The sequence below is a fragment of the Parasteatoda tepidariorum genome, chromosome X2 (genome assembly GCF_043381705.1).
Source record: "Parasteatoda tepidariorum isolate YZ-2023 chromosome X2, CAS_Ptep_4.0, whole genome shotgun sequence".
Lineage (NCBI taxonomy): Eukaryota > Metazoa > Arthropoda > Arachnida > Araneae > Theridiidae > Parasteatoda > Parasteatoda tepidariorum.
Window position 1 is genome coordinate 59909801 of NC_092215.1, and position 19901 is coordinate 59929701.

At 30.6% G+C, this 19901-nt stretch overlaps 1 protein-coding gene across 3 annotated transcripts in view; it reads right to left on the reverse strand.

Moving 5' to 3' along the window:
* Positions 1–19901, reverse strand: part of LOC107439058 (regulator of G-protein signaling loco) — an 81526-nt gene that overhangs the window by 32734 nt on the left and 28891 nt on the right. For all 3 annotated transcript variants that reach the window (XM_016051524.3, XM_016051523.3, XM_043054149.2), the window contains 3 exons: positions 10707–10802; positions 9305–9505; positions 8454–8540 (listed from right to left, as the gene is read on the reverse strand). In XM_016051524.3, the coding sequence (XP_015907010.1) occupies positions 8454–8540; positions 9305–9505; positions 10707–10802 (384 nt within the window). The remainder of the gene's footprint in view (positions 1–8453; positions 8541–9304; positions 9506–10706; positions 10803–19901) is intronic.

Below are 19901 nucleotides of genomic sequence, written 5' to 3' on the forward strand. Positions count from 1 at the left end.
TTGTTGTTAAGAAATGTTAAATTTTAAGTGCTGCTGCAAACGGATTAATAATTTTTTTTTTTTTCTTAATGAATTTTTAGCCTAATTTTTACAATTGGTTTATTAAAGGAAAGAAGATATCAAATCAAAGTTATGAGATTTTGTATACTCCTTAAGATTTATAACTCACAACTTTTTCTGAAATACAGCAAAAAGATTTGATACTTAGACTTTAATAGGCCACAGTACAGTACTTGTAGGCATTTTATTAAACACTGATAAGCTTAAAAAATTTTTAGGAAATAAAAAAAAGAGATCAATATTGAAATATAAACACTACTGTTATCTGTTTAAAATATTTTGTATTAAAAATAAAGTTAAAAAAAATCTATAGTCCTTTCGTGTTGAATTTTAGACATAAAATTCACCCTCTTATCTAATAATTTTTTAATACTTATACATGTACATAATTTCTTGCACTAGGGGTGCACAACTTTTTTTTTTAGTGAGAAGCAACTTGCACAGCAGCTCGATGAAGGGCTGTATACCCAGAAATTTAAATAGACATGTTCACAACAATTATAGTAATTTTTATATAAACATCTAGGCACTAAATTCTTTTATCAGTTAATTTACTAATTTGTTTGCATAAAATTAAATATTTTTTAACATTAGATTTCATTTAAAACTAAAAAAACTCACAATTGATCATTTTTTTTTCCAAAAGAAATAAAAAAATGTTTTCTTTTTCTAAAAAAAAAATTTTATAATAATAAAATACAGATTTATCACATCAAATAAAACCAATGGATAAAAGTGATGGAATTGTTATCACGTTACATAATGTGAAAGTTCTTTTAAATATAAATTCTAACAATAAAAATTTTTATTTCCATAGAACTAAATTAAGAGAAAATATTAAATATTCCATGGAGTAAAATAAATGCAAGTTAAATATTTAAAGAAAGCTAATAGGGCATAAAATAATTAAAATTAAAACAAAATCATCATAGTGAAAAATAAAATTCAACATTTAATAGGGATTACGTTTCAACTTTAAGATATTTATATTAAGTAAATTTCAGAAAGTTTTATAAATCTTAAATGCATTTTTTAAAGCAATTTTTAAGCTAAGAAAAAATTTGGAAGAGAATCGAATTTCTAGAATTATAATATATTAATAATGTTGCATTAAAATATCGAGATTTTCAAAACTGTTTCATGGAAAAGTGTAGCAATAACTGAAGAAAGAAATGATGGAAAAAATTTAAATGCATATTTCAAAATTAGCATGTTGTAATAACAGAGTACTAAAAATATTAGGTATATGGCAACTTAAAATAAACTAAATAACTGAAAAATAGTCGTTGCAATAAAATCAGTATAAATAAAGCACATAAAAAAGTGGTATCTTTTTCATGTGCTTTATTATTTTTTATCTAATCAGGGGTGAGATTGGCCAAAAGGAAAAAAAACTGAATTTCCACACGAGTAAATTTTACGCGCATGCAATTGTCTAATAATAAATTCCAGACAATTTAAGATAATAAATAACTATGTGTTGACAAAAAATTGTGTATTAATTTATTATTATATGAATGATTATATCAATACTTAACATTTAGTAACAAGTAAAATTACCAACTCAAAAAATAAAGCTAGAAATTATATTTTTCATCAGTTCACATAAAGGAGACAATTATTACTTGAGAAACTACCTGTTTAGCTAATTAAAACTACTGAGAACATACATTAACATTCCTTTTCTTTTAATAAATACTGCTGCATGATTTATAACATATATATCAGTAACATGACTTTCTAAATTATTCAGAAAAGAAAAGAAACTTTTACAATTGGAGTCACTATGTTCATATTGTTAGACAAATAAATGCCAAAAGGGTTTTTTATATTTTGATTAAATAACATAAAAATAAAAGGTATAAGTTGCGATCTTCGTCAGTCATTGAAGTTAACGATCTCTTGCATTCAACTTACGTCGATGACGTCATGGTCTGCGGGGATCGGCCGGTTTCTTTTCATTTGCTGTTGGTCATTTTGGCAAGGGTCATGACGTCATCCGTTATCTGTTTAAAAGAGTATTTAAGCTTCTGTTGAAGCACATTATTTTTTGTACTCATTCTTTTCGTTCGTCACGCTGTTTGTGACAGTTAGTCTACCAATTTATTATGTTTCAAAATACATTTATTGCTTTAGAAACTTTGTTTTCTTATTTGTTTTGTTGACAGACATATAAAATGATAGTCTGCGACAATCTCAGATGTCACATATTATAATCTAATCTAGCTAGAGCCCTGTGAAACATATCAATAACTGTGAAGTAGAAACATATAGAATTCCTTAACATACAAAAATTGCTATTTTAGCTTGAAAAATTACATGATAATCAGCAACTGTTTGGATAATTATTTTTCATCTGATAAGAATTTAGCATTCTATAACAGCAGCATTATTTTTTAAATTTTGGATTTTGGTGCTGAGTTAATTAACTCTTTTTCCAAAAAAAATTTAATCACTTTTCAAGTGGTTGCTTTTGTTTGCTATATCTTTTATGTTTGCTATACCTTTTTTTTTTGTTTAATTTGCTGCAAGTGCTTCATGTTTCACAAAAAAAAAAAAAATAATCCCTTAACAAGGTCAAATTGCTCGTAATGCAGCTTGTAAATGAGGGGAAACAGATTAATGATTAGTTTAGTCATTAGCCCATCTTCAAACATCTTTTGACAAATCCTATTTTTTCTTTCCTTACCAGCCTGTGTAACATTCTTCTTTGAAAGCACAGAATGCAAGCTTTGAATAAATTATCTTCCAGTTTCACTGATATTGTAATGACTATATACATACAGTCAAACCCCGCTATAGTGAAAATGGTATATAGTGAACTCCCGGATATAGTGAACGAAATGTTGGGTCCCGTGCCTTGCTATACACGTATAGTGTTATTTTTTGTGGATATAGTGAACCAGAAAAGTGAGGAAGTTGGATATAGGGAACTTTTTTCTGTCTTTCGACTGATTTTTTCCTTCATTTTTTTTTTGTAATAATTTAGAAATTTCTGCTTCAAAATAAATACATATACTGATTTTTAAAACCATTTATGGAGGGTAATGAAGCGATAAGCATTTTTTCCTGTTTGCTTCTTTTTATCTCACTTTCCCATCCCTAAACAAACCAAGTAGATGTTTCCAACCCAGGCAGATGATGCACCTGTAAGGTGTAAGAGGGATCATTATGCATTTTCTGTCAGAGGGAATGAGTAATTATTTCAATATTGTTGATAAGGCCCTCAATAATCAGAAAAATTGAAATGGATGCAATCAAGCTGATATTTGCAGGGAATATAAACTATCCAAATCTGCAGTTTGTAACATATGAAAAAATAGACAATTAATAATTTCTGCTCATGAAAAAAATTTAGCTGGCAGAAAAAAGCTGAGAAAAGCAGATCAGAAGGATATTGAAGAAGCATTGCTGAAGTGGTTCACAAATCGAAGAAGCCGCAATCTTCCAGTATCTGGATAAATGTCGATGAATTTGCTAACCAATTTTATGAGGCTACTTTTGTGTGCTCGAAGGCAGGTTAGATAGGTTTAAAAACGAAAATAACAGATATTCAGGAAAAATTATCGGAGAGCTGGGAAGTGTTTCCATATCTGATGTTGAGGATTGCTGATCAGCTAAAGATTACTAATATTTATTTTGTACGCAAGACGAAGAGTAGTGAAAAATAACACTTTTTTTGCTACTACATAATATTTTTCAGTTATTTATTTAAATAATGTGTAATAAAAGGGAGGAGTTTGGGAGCCATTAGTTAAATTGCCTGCGTAACGGATATAGAAAACTCCCGGTTATAGTGAACCGAAATTTCAGTCCCTTGAAGGTTCACTATAGCGGGGTTTGACTGTATTAATAATTGTCGATAGAAAAACAGTCACCTTTATAGTAACTAATTCAAGAAAAAAACCTACTTCTTACAAGAATCGCAATAATTGATTTTAAAATCGTGTAAATACAAATAGCAATCTTGGATTTTAAAATTGCGTATATATGAATCACCATAATGGATTTTGAAATCAAGTAAATAAGAAACTTGATATTTGATTTTTAAAATGAGAAAATACAAACTGCGTTATTGAATTTTTAAATCGCGTAAATGCAAATCATGATTCATAATTTTTAGATTTCATAAATATGAATCAGAATGCGTAATTTTTAGATTGCGTAAATAGGAATCACAATGTATAATTTTTAGATCATGTGAATGCGAATCCCAAACCTTATTTTAAAATCAAGTATAAATACAAAAATCGATGGTTGATATTATAACAAATGAACAAATCACGGCATTAGATTTATAAACTCGGGTGAATATGAATCGCTACATAGGTTTTTAAAAACGGGTAAATACAAAGCATGATATTGGATCTTTTAGTCTTGTAAATAAGAATCGCAATGTACGATATTCAAATCATGTGAATAAGAATCGAAATGTTAGCAGATTCTGGGCTTGGGACTTCTTAAAGGCTTGTCTGAAGCAGCGACGTCTGAATTACGAAAAAAGGAGTAATCCAGCGGGCGGGGAAAAATGTGGAAAATCTTATCTTCCGCGCGTAAAAGCGGAGAAAATAATTAAAACAAGTAAAAATGAGGAAGGGTTGGTAGCTATGTAGTTTATCTTTGAAAATCGGAAATAAATACAATTATTTTATTTCAACGGCTGAATTTTCTGAAAAAGCGGAATACTTATTTTCAAAAAAGTGAAACTTTTAGATAATCGGAATTTTCGATAAAAAGGCTGAAATTCGATAGACAAAAGTGAAAAAAGCGGAAAAATCTCATCCCTGATCTAATGAGCAATTTGCAATAATATCTCACTAAAAATATTGAAATTTTAAAAGCCATGTGGAAAAGCGTAACAGTAAGTAAAGAACAGCAAAAAGTGATCACTTTAATACATATTTCAAAATTAGCTTGTTGTAATAACAGCATATTAAAAATATTAGGTTCTTCAAAATTACATAGAAATGCATCGTAATAATTGCCCAAAAAAACTGAATAATATCTTGGATTTGCTGCTGCAATAAAATCTGTACAAATAAATCACATAAAAAAAGAGGTTATCTAAATGTGGAATTTGTAATAATATCATGTTAAAAATATTGAAATTTTAAAAACCACATGGAAAAATGAAGCAATAACTGCTGGAAAAATGATAGAATAGTAATTTGGGTTCACAAGAAAATTGGCTCAAACAAAGAGCGTCAAAAGTTATTACTAAATTTTGAATTTCCCTACCATAAAAAGGTCGAATTAAAAATATAGTGATTTTTAAGATTATGTTGAAATCCGTAGCAATAACTGCTGAAAAGTTTGATCAAAGAATTTCATTGATTAAGATTAGCTACATCAAAAATCGAAATGCGCAATTTAAAGTTTCTGATTGTGCTTTATTTTTCAAGAATAAAAATTATAATGTTTTTTTTATTTTGTTCAGTGCTGCTGCGAGCCACAAATAGAAAGCTGGTGGTCCGGAGGTTGTGTAACCCTATCTTATACATAGCATTATTACCGTAATATCGCGGAGAAACGCCGCCCTGATATATACGCCACTCCCTCAAAAATCGACTGACAGAAAAAAGCTTTTTAACAATTAAAGAATTTTGAACTTAACGCAGGTATTAATTAAAGACTTAACACATGCTCTAAATATGCATATGTATATAATTTAAATAGTTAAATAAAAATAAATAAAAGGATATTAAATATTTAAAAAAAATAGAAACAATCCTAGTATATAAAATAGATTTTAATAATTTTCTAAGTAAAATTAAGCATTTTCTAATTTTAAAGTGAAGTAACCATTAAAATATAAATAAAATAATTAATATATCATAAACCATTAAAATAAGTATGAAATTTTTTAAAAATAAAACGATTTTACTTTTAAATTAACAATCCAAAATCGTGTTTTAGAAATATACGATAAATCCAAACAAATTTTGTTCAAAGAAAAACTTAAGAATATATTATTTAGATATCACCCATCACTATATATTCATATCACTGCACTTAAAAATTCCTCAAAATCAGAACTCTCTGCATCAGAGCAAATTAGGTTTACTATTTAATTGTTTATTTCGGGTTAATCTCCGTCACTTTCGGTTTCGTTTGTCCCGGGATGATTCCCGTTTTTTTGAAGCAATTTATCACAGTTTCTTTTTCTGTTTTAATTGCTGACAGCTTAAACTCAGTGGTATAATTTTTCCTCCTAATGGGAGGCATTTAAAATGGATAACTTAAATACAAGTTATGTTAAAACAAAACGAAAATAGTATAAACGAAACAAAAATATTAAAACATTAATAAAACAAAAACGCATCAGAACTGAAGATAAAACGATAAAAAACGTAATAATAATAAGCTGAGGAAGATGATCGAAATCAGACAGAAATATGAGCAATGAAAAAAAACAATAAAAAGCTCTCTCCCAAGCATTTAAAACAAGTTTCTATTTTTAGCAATTCCTCCCCCTATTTTCGCTTCTCAAATCAGGTTTCTTTTTTCAACTGACTCCGCCTAGGACTGTCTTTCTCTTATCCCTGACTAAAATTCTCACACACTTTGCTTTTTTCCCTCTGCACTGACCCTCAGTGGAAAGTTTGAAATTCTTTTTGAACATTTTAATTGTAAGATTATTGATGGTCATTCCAAGCTCATCAGCATGCTTTATTTACCAAACATTCACATGTTTTTAACAACCAGCTGAAGAAAAAAGGAGAGTGGAGAGAGGCATCCATGACAAGTGGAAGAGTCATATTTCCTGGAAAGAACGGGGGGGGGGGAGCGTTTGTTTTACAGTTACTTTATCACTGGCCCCACCCTGATTTTCTTCATTCATTCCTTTCTGATTTATGCTTCTCCACTCCACGCCCATTTCCTACACTCAAGAGCAGTCCATATGGCAGAAAGGAAAGAGAAACTTTGTTCTCTTGTGGATAGTGGTCTCCAGAAAATGATTCCAAGAAAGGATTAGGGAGGGGGAAATTCCAGGTGCGCTGACCATTCCTTGGAGTGACATTAAGCATGAAAAAATTAATAAAAAGTACAATAACAGGTGGAAAAAATGAAGATGAAATTTCCAGTGCGGTTTCTAAAAAGCAAAATTTCTTGAAGAAAAAAAAAATTAATACTATATAGGCCGCCCCGTTAGATACGCCTTCCTACTAAATTTTCAAGTTTTAAATCAATAACGCCGCGACCTATCTCCGCGAAATTACGGTATGTATTTTACACTAGAACATGTTTATAAAATTATAAGTAAAGAAAATTATAGATATATATAACTTGTCGTATATCTTGGTGTATAAGTCAACTTTTTAAATCCAAAATTTAACGAAAATCGGTGGGTGGATTTATACACTAGCAATAAGTCAGACTTTCCTTGATCATGATTTATTGAAGCATTATAAATAATGAGATTGATATGATTAACTCTTTATCAACTTATCCCCTTCAAGAACTAATTTTAATCTGGCATGCAAAATTAATTTTGCATTTTCTTTCTAAACATAAAAAGTTTTTTTTTAAAAAAACAATATTTTAAATTACAGTCAGAAAAAAACTAAGAATAAGAAAAATTTATTTATTCAATAATTTTTAAAAAATGTAACATAATGAAAACTTAAAATATACCATAAAGCTACAAATTTTAAGATTCAAAAACATCATCTGTATTGGATTCAATAATATTAGATGTGTCATCATACATATCCCACTATGTAATGGATTCTACTTTATCCTCTTCTACTATGTAATGGATTCTAGTTTATCCTCTTCTACTGAGTCCCACAAAAAATTATTGCCCCCATTCAAAGAATTGTAACTTCCACATTTTTTTTAAAGATTATACAATAGCATTTGAGACCCTATTTCGCCAAGCCTTTAATATCATTTGACACATAACTGCTATAAGAATAATAATCGACTAATCAATAACAGTAGACTTGTAGACCACATACCAGAAACTTGCAATTAAAAATAGGGTGGTCAACTTAAATACCAGGATATGTGGTAATTAAAGAAAGTTTCAACTGATAAAGGTTAAAAAAAATTTCTGTAAATTAAGTTTCATGTTGATAAATGAGTTTAAATTAGTTATAATATAAAACTGAACTAAATGAGAAATTCACGATATAAAAGACTTAGTGAGTTTCGAATATTGTTTCACAAAATAAATAAATAAATAAAATAAAATTTAACCAACAAACTGTTTGAAAACTTATAAGTAAAAATACAAATGTAATTTTTTTCTCACTACTTTAATAAGTTAACAGTCTGAAATAACATTTTTACTGTAAAGGCACACAACAATAATAACAAGAGCTTTAAAAAAGACTCAGCATTAAACATTAGAACATAAAAAAGATAAGATTCATGAGAAAAAAAATTACCAATGAGTCATCTTTTAGCTGACGGTATCTTTCGCAAGCTATCCAGAAAGTTATATTTTCTTGACTGAATTCTTTTTTTAAAAATTCCTAAAAAATAAAGATAATTCAATAAAAGTTTTCATCCAACCTTTAAAAAATAAAAAGAAAACTGAATTGTTGAAAAACTCCATGTTTCAATCATAATGCCTTTCAACTTTTTCAATAAAAGAAATAAAACCTTATTCAATTATACTACATAGAAATATTTCAAAAAATAGATAACTATTAATAAATAATTACTCTTATTAGCTGATAAATTCAAAATAATATTTAGACCTTCTCAACAATCCTTTTCACTAAATATTGCATTAATTCACAATACCAATTACAAAACATACAAATTAAAAATTAAATTTCTTTTACGTAAAGAAAATAACTAAAAATTGTTGTGGCACATGTTTCTTCTCTCATAATAAAATACTATTAAATGAAAAAATATAAAAATCTGCAAATTTTCCAGAACCGTTTAAGGAACATTTCGATATGAAAATGTTATTTGTGCAAACATTTATCGTTATAAGTTATGTTATGACAAAGTTGAAGATTTTTCATGATATGTCCGTGACGGGAAGTTAAGTGAAATCTTATTAGCTGAATTAGCAATAGCCAGTAGTCAATAGCAAAGTCTCTTTGTAATACAAAAAAAGGAAAGAATAAAACAATTTACTAGCAACTTGATCCTACTCACAAAAATATAAAAATGGCATTTAATAAAAAGGCATTTGTAATTTCAAAAATCTAATTAATTAAAAAAAAAACTTAATTTAATAACCAAAAAAATCCTCCAGATTAAAAGAGTTCTAAAATATTACACTAAAAGTGTGCAATCCTGCAGGATCTACAAGTAGAACATTAAATCCAGCTGCCCAACTCCCAACTCTACCAACATCAATAGGACGCTCAGAAGCACAACTACTACGATGGGAAGTATCACTTAAGCGATCTAAAGCCAGCAAACTACTTGAAGTTGAAACTTTACCACTAGCTATTTCACCATCAGAAACAGTTCCAGCCTAAAAGTAAAAGAAATTATACCATTTCTTAAAATTTACTTAATAATAATTTAATAACACATAATAATAATTATAATTAAGAAATAGAAAAATCATGATTTTATTTATTTAAATCATTTTTTTTTTCTATAATGAATTATAAAATGCATATAATTTATTAAATGCTTTAAAATTATTATATCTTTAATTCAGTATACATAATTGAAACATATTTTAGCTGAAATTTATACAACTAATAGCTGACTCACTAAACAGAAAAGACTAAATTCCTTCATTGTCTTTAAGCAATTTCTATATCAATTCAGATTATATAATTGTACAAAAAATATACTACAATATTATATTTAAATTATCCTCCTCACTGATTGACTAATTTTTGTCTTTCCCTCATCCTACTTAGTTATTCATAATAAATTTTAAAAAATTATAACTAGAAGTAGGTATACATTGATATTTAAAGGCATTAAAAAAATTCAAAAACTAAGCTATGAATGAAGCTTGTATGAACTTTGTATTGATTGAACTAAGTCAAAACTAAATTGCCTGTCAACTTTAATGTGCTTACAAAAGCAAAGAAAACAGGTTAACTTTTCTAAATAAACCACACAAAAAAAGCAGATTTGAGCATTTTAGAAAAGAAAAAAAGTAAAATGTAGTATTGTGTTTTACTTATAGTTATAACAAAGAATGAATTAATAATTTGTTTTTCAAATCTGCTGGAATAATAAGCTTAATTTAAAACTTATTTATAAATTATTATTTAACAAAAAGATTTGATGAAGGGGAAACATAAAACAGCATAAGCCTATTTTGAAGAAAATTAAAAATATTAACAAATCCAGAGTAATTATTTCCAAATTGGCATTTATCTAATGAGAATACAAAAAAATGTAAGAAAACTAATATTACATATCGAATAAAAACTATTTTGTGCATTTTTTAAAGGATCTTTCTACTCATCCATTTCTTCCAACCAAAAAATTGGAAAATTAAACACTGAAGATTTCAAAACTTTGAATATTTTAAGTCTATTAATATGAATTATTGATAAGTAATTGTATGAAAAAAGAAAATCAGTTTAGCAACAAAAATTAAATACCCACAGTAACACTTTAATATAGCAGTAAAATATTGAAGGTGCTTAAAAATGAAATGTAAAAAACTAAGAATAATAAAAAATAAAAATAAGAGGTTAACTCACATCATGAGTACTTCTATGAGGATTTCGCTTGCGCCCTAAATGTCTTCGAAGAGATGATGTCCTTCCCCATTTTCTACTGGATTCATTATGTTCAATCTAAGACAGTAAAAACTTTAAAAACAAAATGCTGGGCAAAAATAATAAAGCTGTTTACAAAAAGTTTTTTTTAAAACAAAATTTGCACATATTAAATGGCAACTATTAAATTGGGTATCTATTATTATGTGAATTATTATTGTTAACTCACTTATTATTGATCTGTGAGTTATTGTCAGCAACAAAAAACAAAATGGTAAAAAAATTTTAGGATACAAAAAAAATTCAGAGAAACAAATTTATTCATTTAGAAACTCCAATAATTCACAATTGTATACCTTTAATTTATTTAAAAAGTAAATATTTTTGGCATTTACTATTAAATTATTGTTTTTTTATTTGTAAAATTCTTAAATTTATTTAAAAAATTTAAACTTTTTCCTGTTAATGCTCTGTATTATTATGCCCTGTTATGTAATAGGAATGCAGGTCATTTTCACAAAAAAAAAAAAAAAAATTACACTAGTAATTGACTCAGAAATTCTCTTGTTTTCCATGCACAATTAAAGGTTACAGACCTTAACACTTAAAAACAATTACAACATGGATCAAATGGTCCTTATTGATGGTCAAGTAAAATCTAAATTCTTGAGATTGAGAAGGCTCAATAATTATGTTTAGATAAAACTTGCATTTTTAATACTTTTTACCTTTAATTACAATCACAAATCTATTTTAGTAAGCTTGCAAACAAAATTTACTCAGATCTTAAATATTGTAAGCATTGTAGTGGAATTATAAAAATGATTTTGCAAGTTTTCTTATTTTAGTTACCACTTAATCATATAGAAATGACAGGATTGGCATATACTAAAATTTCAGTATCAATTGTTTCACGGCTTAAAAAGAAAAATCATCGGTCTATAATCGAACCCCCAAAATGTGCATGAACATTATTTTGTGAATGCATAAATATCCAATTTTAACGATAACCTATAAGTTAATAGCCCTTGAAGGTAAAGGTAGGGGGGGGGTAATGCCTGCCGCCTCTGGATACCCCTCACTGGGTAACAAAATGGCAGGCAAACAATATGATGAGCACAACTACAGCTTTTGATACGGCATCATCCGTTGCGCCGGTTAACAAGGGATGCGTCCAGGAATTAGGCAGAGGTTCCTGCTTGAAATGTTCTATACAGTCTCCAGTAGTACATGGTAAGCCCTCGGGTGAGCCCAGTGCTAATACCGCTGCTTTGCAGCCTACAGGGTATCTGCCACATTTTAGATTTTCAAATTCATGACTTTTCATAATTTTCTATGACTAATTCCAAGAATTTTTCATGCCTTAACGAAGTTACTATTTTCTCCGACAAAAACGTAACAATAAATTAAAAAAAGCATTATAACATTAATTGAAATGATAGGTATAACCAAAACTGTTATACTCTGCATCTTTATATTTATAGATTTTAAATTTAAAAAACAGAGTAAAGAAAGAGTTGAAACAATAAAATAGCTGAAAAAAATACAAAGGCAAATAATTTTTTTTCTGTTGAATTATATTCTAAAGATACTTTTCCTGTTCATCTGAAAGGAAAGAAATATTCCTGATTTTTCTGTTCTCATTTCGAAATAAAAAAAATTTGCCAATGACTGGTTTGCTTCAACTAGAATTTTGAATTGATAAAATTAAAAAAATAAATAATAAAAATTCCTAAATCACAGAAGAGTTTAAAAGATAATTCCCTCTAGAAATGATGTTTTTTCTTTCATTTTTTGAAAGAACACCATAATTTTTAAAGAACATAAAATAATTTTATATTCTAATAAAATATGCCTGAGTGGTGATTTTGTTAGGAATTCAGATATTTGGAACAAGATGAAATTGAAGGGGGGGGGATTCCATTTTAAAAATTATTATATTTGATATTTCCCAAATTATCTTTCTTTACAAAATAGTTCAAGTACACACAAAAACACATCAATTCACAAGTCACAAAATCGTTCCAAAACACATCAATTGGGCATATTCATTTGAGTCAGAAGAATAACCTTCTAGTTCTCCACGTAACAGTAACAAAGATGCCTCTTCAGGATTTATAATGAATAGGGTTACTGTTGCCAGATATCTTATTGACTTAATAGAAGTGTCTTCCATTCTCATTACAGGATGCAGCACTTCAAGATGGTACAGTAACTTATTTTCAAGAGGCAATGCTTTCAATAACTTTTTTGCACATGCCATAAACCTGGCACCTAAATACATAGAATTTTTTTCTGAAGATGATAAGGATGTCATTACATTTGTGGTATCTAGTCCAACATCTATTAAATTTGAATTTAGCCAAATTTCTGCGTTTTCCACATCCAAAGATTTTAAGTCATTTCCTGTCAAACTAAGAAAAGCAGAGCTCTTTAAAAAAACGCCCTAACAATGCTTAAACTAGAGACACCATTTAATCATACAGCAAGTGAAACAATGGTGTCTCAGTTTGGAAAAGACCTAAGAATTTATTCAATATAGCCGAAATATTTCTTAAAAATGAGCTTTTTTCAAAAGCAATTTTAATAAATTCAATATTGAGTGGCTCATATTATTTTTTAAATTAATAATTACATTATTTAAATCTGAAAAAGGTAATTTAAAACTCTAATTAATTTAACTATTATTCAAGGTTATTGAGTGTATTTTTCTTAAAACTTAAATAAATGTTATTTGTAATAGTACATTTAACAAAACATTAACAAGATTAATATTGATCATACCGAATTTATAAAAATATGTAAAGAATTATGCAAACTCCAATAAATTTATATTACAAATGTAAATTAGTGAATGACCCCTAAATTTTTTAAATTAAAATTGGTTACCTAGTACAGTAATTCATTAATGAAGTTGTTGTTGTAGTTCATTTACGTCGCACTAGAGCTGCACAATGGGCTATTGGCGACGGTCTGGGAAACATCCCTGAGGATGATCTGAAGACACGCCATCAAAATTTTGATCCTCTGCGGAGGGGACTTTTTCATTAATGAAATAATTTTAAAAAATTAAAAAATTTTTAAATGCAAATACAATGAGTTTTGAAGCTAAAAAAAATTTTTCAGAAGTAAATTATTATATTCTCCCTTCACTCATAATATTTAACAAATCTGTGATAATTAAAAATTTTTATATCAATTGTTTTAAATCAAATCATTAAGAGATGAATTAAAGTGCAGTGATCTCTCACTTATGTGCGCTCTCTTTTATACGCGTTTCTCACTTATGCGCGCTTTTCTAGCAGTCCTGGCTGGGGATATAGAAAAACAATGATAACTCTTTTTAATTTATGCGCTGCTCTGAAGAACCACCTCTCACTTATATGCGGCGCAAAAACTTTCTCACTTTGAAAAGGAGGCTCAAAAAGTAGCTCAAAAGTGTAGCATATTGCTCATCATAAGAATTTTCATCCTTTTGACATGTTTTTCTTGGAATGCTCACGTTTTTCTTATCTTTGTGTGGTCACAACCCTCGTTTTAAGGCCTTAGATGATTCCCCTACTGCTTTCCTCTTTTATCTCTTACACCTATTGTTCAAATTCCAGGAACACATTTCGCTTAGAGGAGTACAAGGCGGGGTCGCTCTTGTGATTGAGATAGGTAAAACTGCCAGCAAATTAAAGATGTTAGTGCAAAAACCACGTGACATCGTCGACTAACTGAAGATAATTCGTCGGTGTTTAGTTAGATGCGTACTTTTCAGCATGGAAAAGAGAACAAAATTGTCACTTTCATTTAAAATTGATGTAATAAAATAAATTAGAAGAAAATTCTTTCACCACGAAAAAAGCTTTGACGGAATCTTTCAATATCCCCGAATCAACGTTAAGAGGGATTTAAAAAAAATTGAGAAGCGATTTTAATAGCTAATCGAGAATGTGGTGTGCAATCGAAGAAAAGAAGCAGGATTCAAGGTGGGAAGCACGAGGAATTTGAAAAAGTTTTGTTGACATGGTTTAAAGAAGCTCGTGCTTCAAACATTCCCGTTAATGTTGAACTCTTGAGAGAGAAAGCTGTAGAGTTGTCCAAGAGTTTTGATATGCAGCATTTCATGGATGGATTGAAACATTTAAAAACAGACATGGTTTAGCAACTCGTGTCCTTCCTGGAGAAAGTGGAAGTGTCAATGAAGAAACTGCTCAATAGTGGAAAGAGCAATTGGCCACTTTAATAAAAGGATACGAACTAAAAAACATCTACAATTGTGACGAAACAGGACTTTTTTTTTAAAATGATGCCTGACAAAACTTTATCATTTAAAGGAGAATCATGTCATGGTGGGAAGAAGAGTAAAGATAGGTTAACTGTCTTGTTATGTTGCAATGCTGATGGCTCAGAAAAATTCACACCGTTAGTCATTGGAAGATCAAACAAACCGCGATGTTTTAGGAATGTGAAAAAGCTCCCATGCGACTATAGTAGCAATAAAACGGCATGGATGACATCGAAAATTTTTTTGGATTTTCTTCATAAATTTGATAGAAAAATGGAGAAAGAAAGATCTTTTATTCATGGATCAATGCCCTGCTCATCCACAAGACTCACCGAATTTCAATAACACGAAAGTTGTTTTCTTTCCTGCAAATTGCACTAGCAAAATTCAACCCTTGGATCTAAGCATCATCCGTTGTGTAAAAGTACACTATAGAAAAACATTAACTCGTTGTCTTTTGGCTGCCATGGAAACAAAACTTCAGTCAAAAGACGAGCTAAAACAAATCACTGTCCTTGATTCAATGCACATGATATGCTCATCATGGAGAAGCATCACAGACAAGTCTATTCAAAACTGCTTTAAAAAAGCGGGATTTCTGCTTCCAGAAGAATCTGAATGTGAAGAGCCAGAGCCCGAAAATGAAAACGACATTAGTGAAGAGGATTGGAATATTGTGTCTGGTGGAATGGGTAATTGTATTTTTAACGAATTCGTTGATGTAGATGAGCATTTAATTACGGCTCAAATACGAGATATTGGAGAAATTGCAGCTGAAATAAATGGTGGCGACAATGATGAAGAGATAGACGACATTGATGAAGAAGATACCGCAAAAGTTCCCCCAACTCACACAGCCGCTTTACAGGCACTAGAAACTCTGCGTGATTATTCTCAATTTCATTCTGGAAGTGAAGGAACTTTTTCAAGTCTTGATGGACTTGAAAAGGCTCTTTTTGAAAACTCCCGGAAAAAAAAAACCTAGATTGCAAATTATTTTGTGAAAAATTCATAATTGGAATAAAAAATTTAATTTGGGTATGTAAGCATTTTAATTTTCTTTAACTTATTAATTTATAGTTAAATATATTAAAATTTGAATCTCATCTTATTTAAATGTTCAGTCAAGTATACATAGTAGTAATTCGAAATATAAAGTTGTAAAATGTATTAATGTTCTATTTTTAAGATCTTTATTATGGCTTTTCACTTATACGTGTGTCTAACTTATACGCGCTTTTCGTGTGGTCCCTCGCCCCCACGCATAAATAAGAGATCACTGTATTTTTGAATGACAAATCTGAAAAACATAAGATTTTTTGTTGCTTTAAAAATTCTGAAAGCCCCTCTCTTCATACTTATTTAAAATCTTGCTTCTAAATATTATTAAGTTTTTTCCTAAAAAAAATAAGAGCACTGAAAATTTTGAAAGTAATAACACAATAATAAAATGCAATAAGTAAAAAAAATATATTAGTAAAAAAAAGTAATAAAATGAAATGTTTAAAAAACAATATGCAATTAGGGGATGGTCCCTCAGATAAAAATTTACATTACAGAAACATAATTAATTCTTATCTTTATTAAATTAAATGAATAAAAGGGAGATGGAAATTTTGAGGTTATGAAGCTTTGTGATTCTTGATTGCTCTGAGGATCAACATGAAAATATGTACTTAGTGAATGGTCCCCAAGTTAATTCCAAAATCATGAGTACTATTCTATAAATAGAATAGAGCAAGAAGGCTATTAGCTTGCCATTGACGAAGAACAATGGCACTTCAATAACGATGAAATTAACAAGAAAAATAAAATTTTCTTTTGCTATTAAAATTTGGCAATGTTCAGTTGGTCCCCGAAAATTCGAGGGAAGTCTCGGTTCCATTTCAGAGAGTGGAGAAGGAAACCTGAAATTGAGAATATCTTGCAAAATGAAGCAGAGTTGCACACAAGAGTGCAAGAATCCTTCCCACTGAATCCAGAGCAACCCCCCACATGGCAGTAGCTGGGTTGCCACAAAATTCTGACTTGGCAATACCCAGGGAAAAATATCACTTTTGGTGCAGATCGGCACAATTAAGCCCACTACTTCAATTTGGAGCATGTAGGCGCAGGTTTCCACAATTGGCGCGCATCGGCGCAGCACTTGCAACACTGGAGGCCTAAAACCATGACTTTCCATGAATTTTTTTAAAAAATAGCAAAAATCATGACATTTCATGACAAATTTTGTTTAATACTGAAATTCATAACTTTCCATGATTTTTCATGACTTTCTAGGTGCGTGGATACCCTGAGCCTACTTTGAAAGCCAGTGAGGCGTCCGAAGGCACAAGCCCTTCCTCTGCAAGAGTCTCTGGTCCCCTGAGGCACTCAGGGGACAGTGTGTCTGGCGCCATTGGATTGTCCAAGAGTCGGAGAAAAAAGCTGAGAAAATTGAGGGCCATTGAAGGGAGTGGCGGAGCTAAGAGACCTAGGTCTTCTGATGCAACACCCTCACCCGGTATGCCAACCCATACAGGAAAGAAGCCCAGGGAGGATGTTGTTCCTGGGAGGAAAGCCCAATTCAGGGAAGTGGTTCCCCCTAGTGGGGATAGTGGAACTGGAGAGGGGCTTCCAACTGGGAGCCTTCAATCTGGAGTTTCTTTTGCATGTGCTGCAAAGACAATCAAGATTGCCATCGCCCGGAAGGACTTTCCTTTGGACAGGTTTTCTCTGAAAGACTCTAACGAAATACTTAAGGAGATCCTAGCGCAGACTGACGCCATCCCTGGTGGTGAAAGGATGCCTGAGATCAGCAGTGACAACCTTCTCAGAGGAGCGTTGGTACTGCAGTGTAATGAGTACACTGTAGAGTGGATTAAAGGCCACTTTAATAACAGATCCTTGAGCGAGCTAATGCTTAAAGTCTTAAGCGCTGATGAGCTACTCAAGCCTGTGAAGGTAGCCTTCAAGACCAGAGAGCAATTCTCTGAGCAAAGCACCTTTTTGTGGCGTCTTCAGAGACTAAACCCAGGGTTGAAGCCTATGAGGTGGAGGGTTCTGCAAAGTGCTGCGGGACTGGGCACCTCTAGATGGATCTTTGAGGTGGAGCCTGAAGACGTGGAAGATATTGCGAGAGCCAACTTTCGTGCACTCACTGGCGTGGATCGTGGTGCATTTAAGATCATCCACAATCCTAACAAGAAAAAGGCAGTAGAGGCTCCAACAATATCAGATCTCTCTGCTGAACCTGATGACCAGGAGGATGTGGATCAGGAGGATGAACCTTGGAAGGCAGGGTGACCACTCAAATCAGATTTCAAATTTCCCTGATTTTTCCAGGTTTTCCAGATAAAAATCTTAAAATTTCCAGGTTTTAGTTTCTTTATTCTAATAAAGTGTAGGCAAGAAAAGTGTCTATATTATGAAATATTTTATTCAAAATGTTATTTTTTTAACTTATCTTGAAAAAAATAATTTATTTTTACAATTTGGCAAGATTTTTTATTCATTTTTTGATGTTTTGGTACAAAATTTTGAATCAAAAATCATATATTGACTAACAAAAGAGTAAAATTAAATATTAGTATATAGCTAGTTCTTAAAAAAAATATGTTATAAAAGGTTAAAATGAAATAGAAAAAATTAGCATTAATGCAACAATTTGTCAATAAACAATGCTGTTGGCGATTGTAAAAAAAAATGTGTGATTGGTTGGTTTGCTGGAAAAAAATAATTCACAGATTTCTTTTATAGGGAATACAAAAGCTTTCAGAAAAAGAGTGCAATATAAAATCTATTATTATTATTAAATTATAACCAACTAATTTTTGGAGAATTTAACATTTCCGTCTAAAAAAAGTGGGTATAATGGATGAAATAATTTAAATTAAGAAAATTAGTAAATAATAATAATTTAAATTAGTGAAATTAAAAAAATTTCCAGCTTTTCTTTAAAATTCCCTGATTTTTCCAGGTTTTTGCTCAAATTTCCCTGATTTTTCCAGTATAAAAAAATTCCCTGATAATTCCAGGTTTTCAAGGTGGGTGGCCACCCCGGAAGGCGGAAGGCAAATTCCCCTGATTCCAAGGTAAGTTCACTTGCGGCTCTTGATTTTTCAGAGCTAGGGTTGGACTCCGAGTCAGACGTAACCATACGACCTGACTCACCAGCTTCTATGCTTGGTGTTGACGAAGCATTAGAGTTTTTTAAAAGAAGATATGCCTTCTAATAATAACCAGGATAGGTAGGTCCCATTCTAGTTTCACTCATACTACTAATCAATTGTGGCAACAATTAAGGTTGGTCATATTAATCTTGATCATAGCATTGCTGCCTCTAGCCTTTATGGCTAAAAGGTTAAATGATGGAGAACTAGATATTGCTCTTATGCAAGAGCCTTGGACCCAAAAGGGTAGAATAATGGGTCTCAATGTTAAAGGTTTTAATATCTTTTATGATAGCCGTTGTGACCTTCCCACAACCTGCATAGTGGCTAGGTCTAATCTAAATGCCCTTAATCTTGTTAACTTTCTTAACAGGGATTTAGTTGCTGTAAAGCTAAAATTCGCTGACAATGAGACAATCTCTGACTTTGTCATAGTTTCAGCCTATCTTCTGTATGAGATGGACCCATTAGCTGATATTACTAGGGCTTTAATTGGCCACTGTAGTTCAAGCTGCAGATTCATCTTCGGCTGTGATGCAAATGCTCACCACAGTGTGGGATAGCAGTAATTGTAATCAGAGGGGGGGATGAGCTTATGGAACATATCTTATATTTTAATTTGTATGTCCTTAATAAAGGCAATGAGCCTACCTTTGTTACTACAGTGTAAAGTCGCGTATCCGGAATCGGTGGGACTTCCAGAAGTCCGTATAATAGATTTTTCCGTATAATAGACCCCCAAGGTAAACAAAG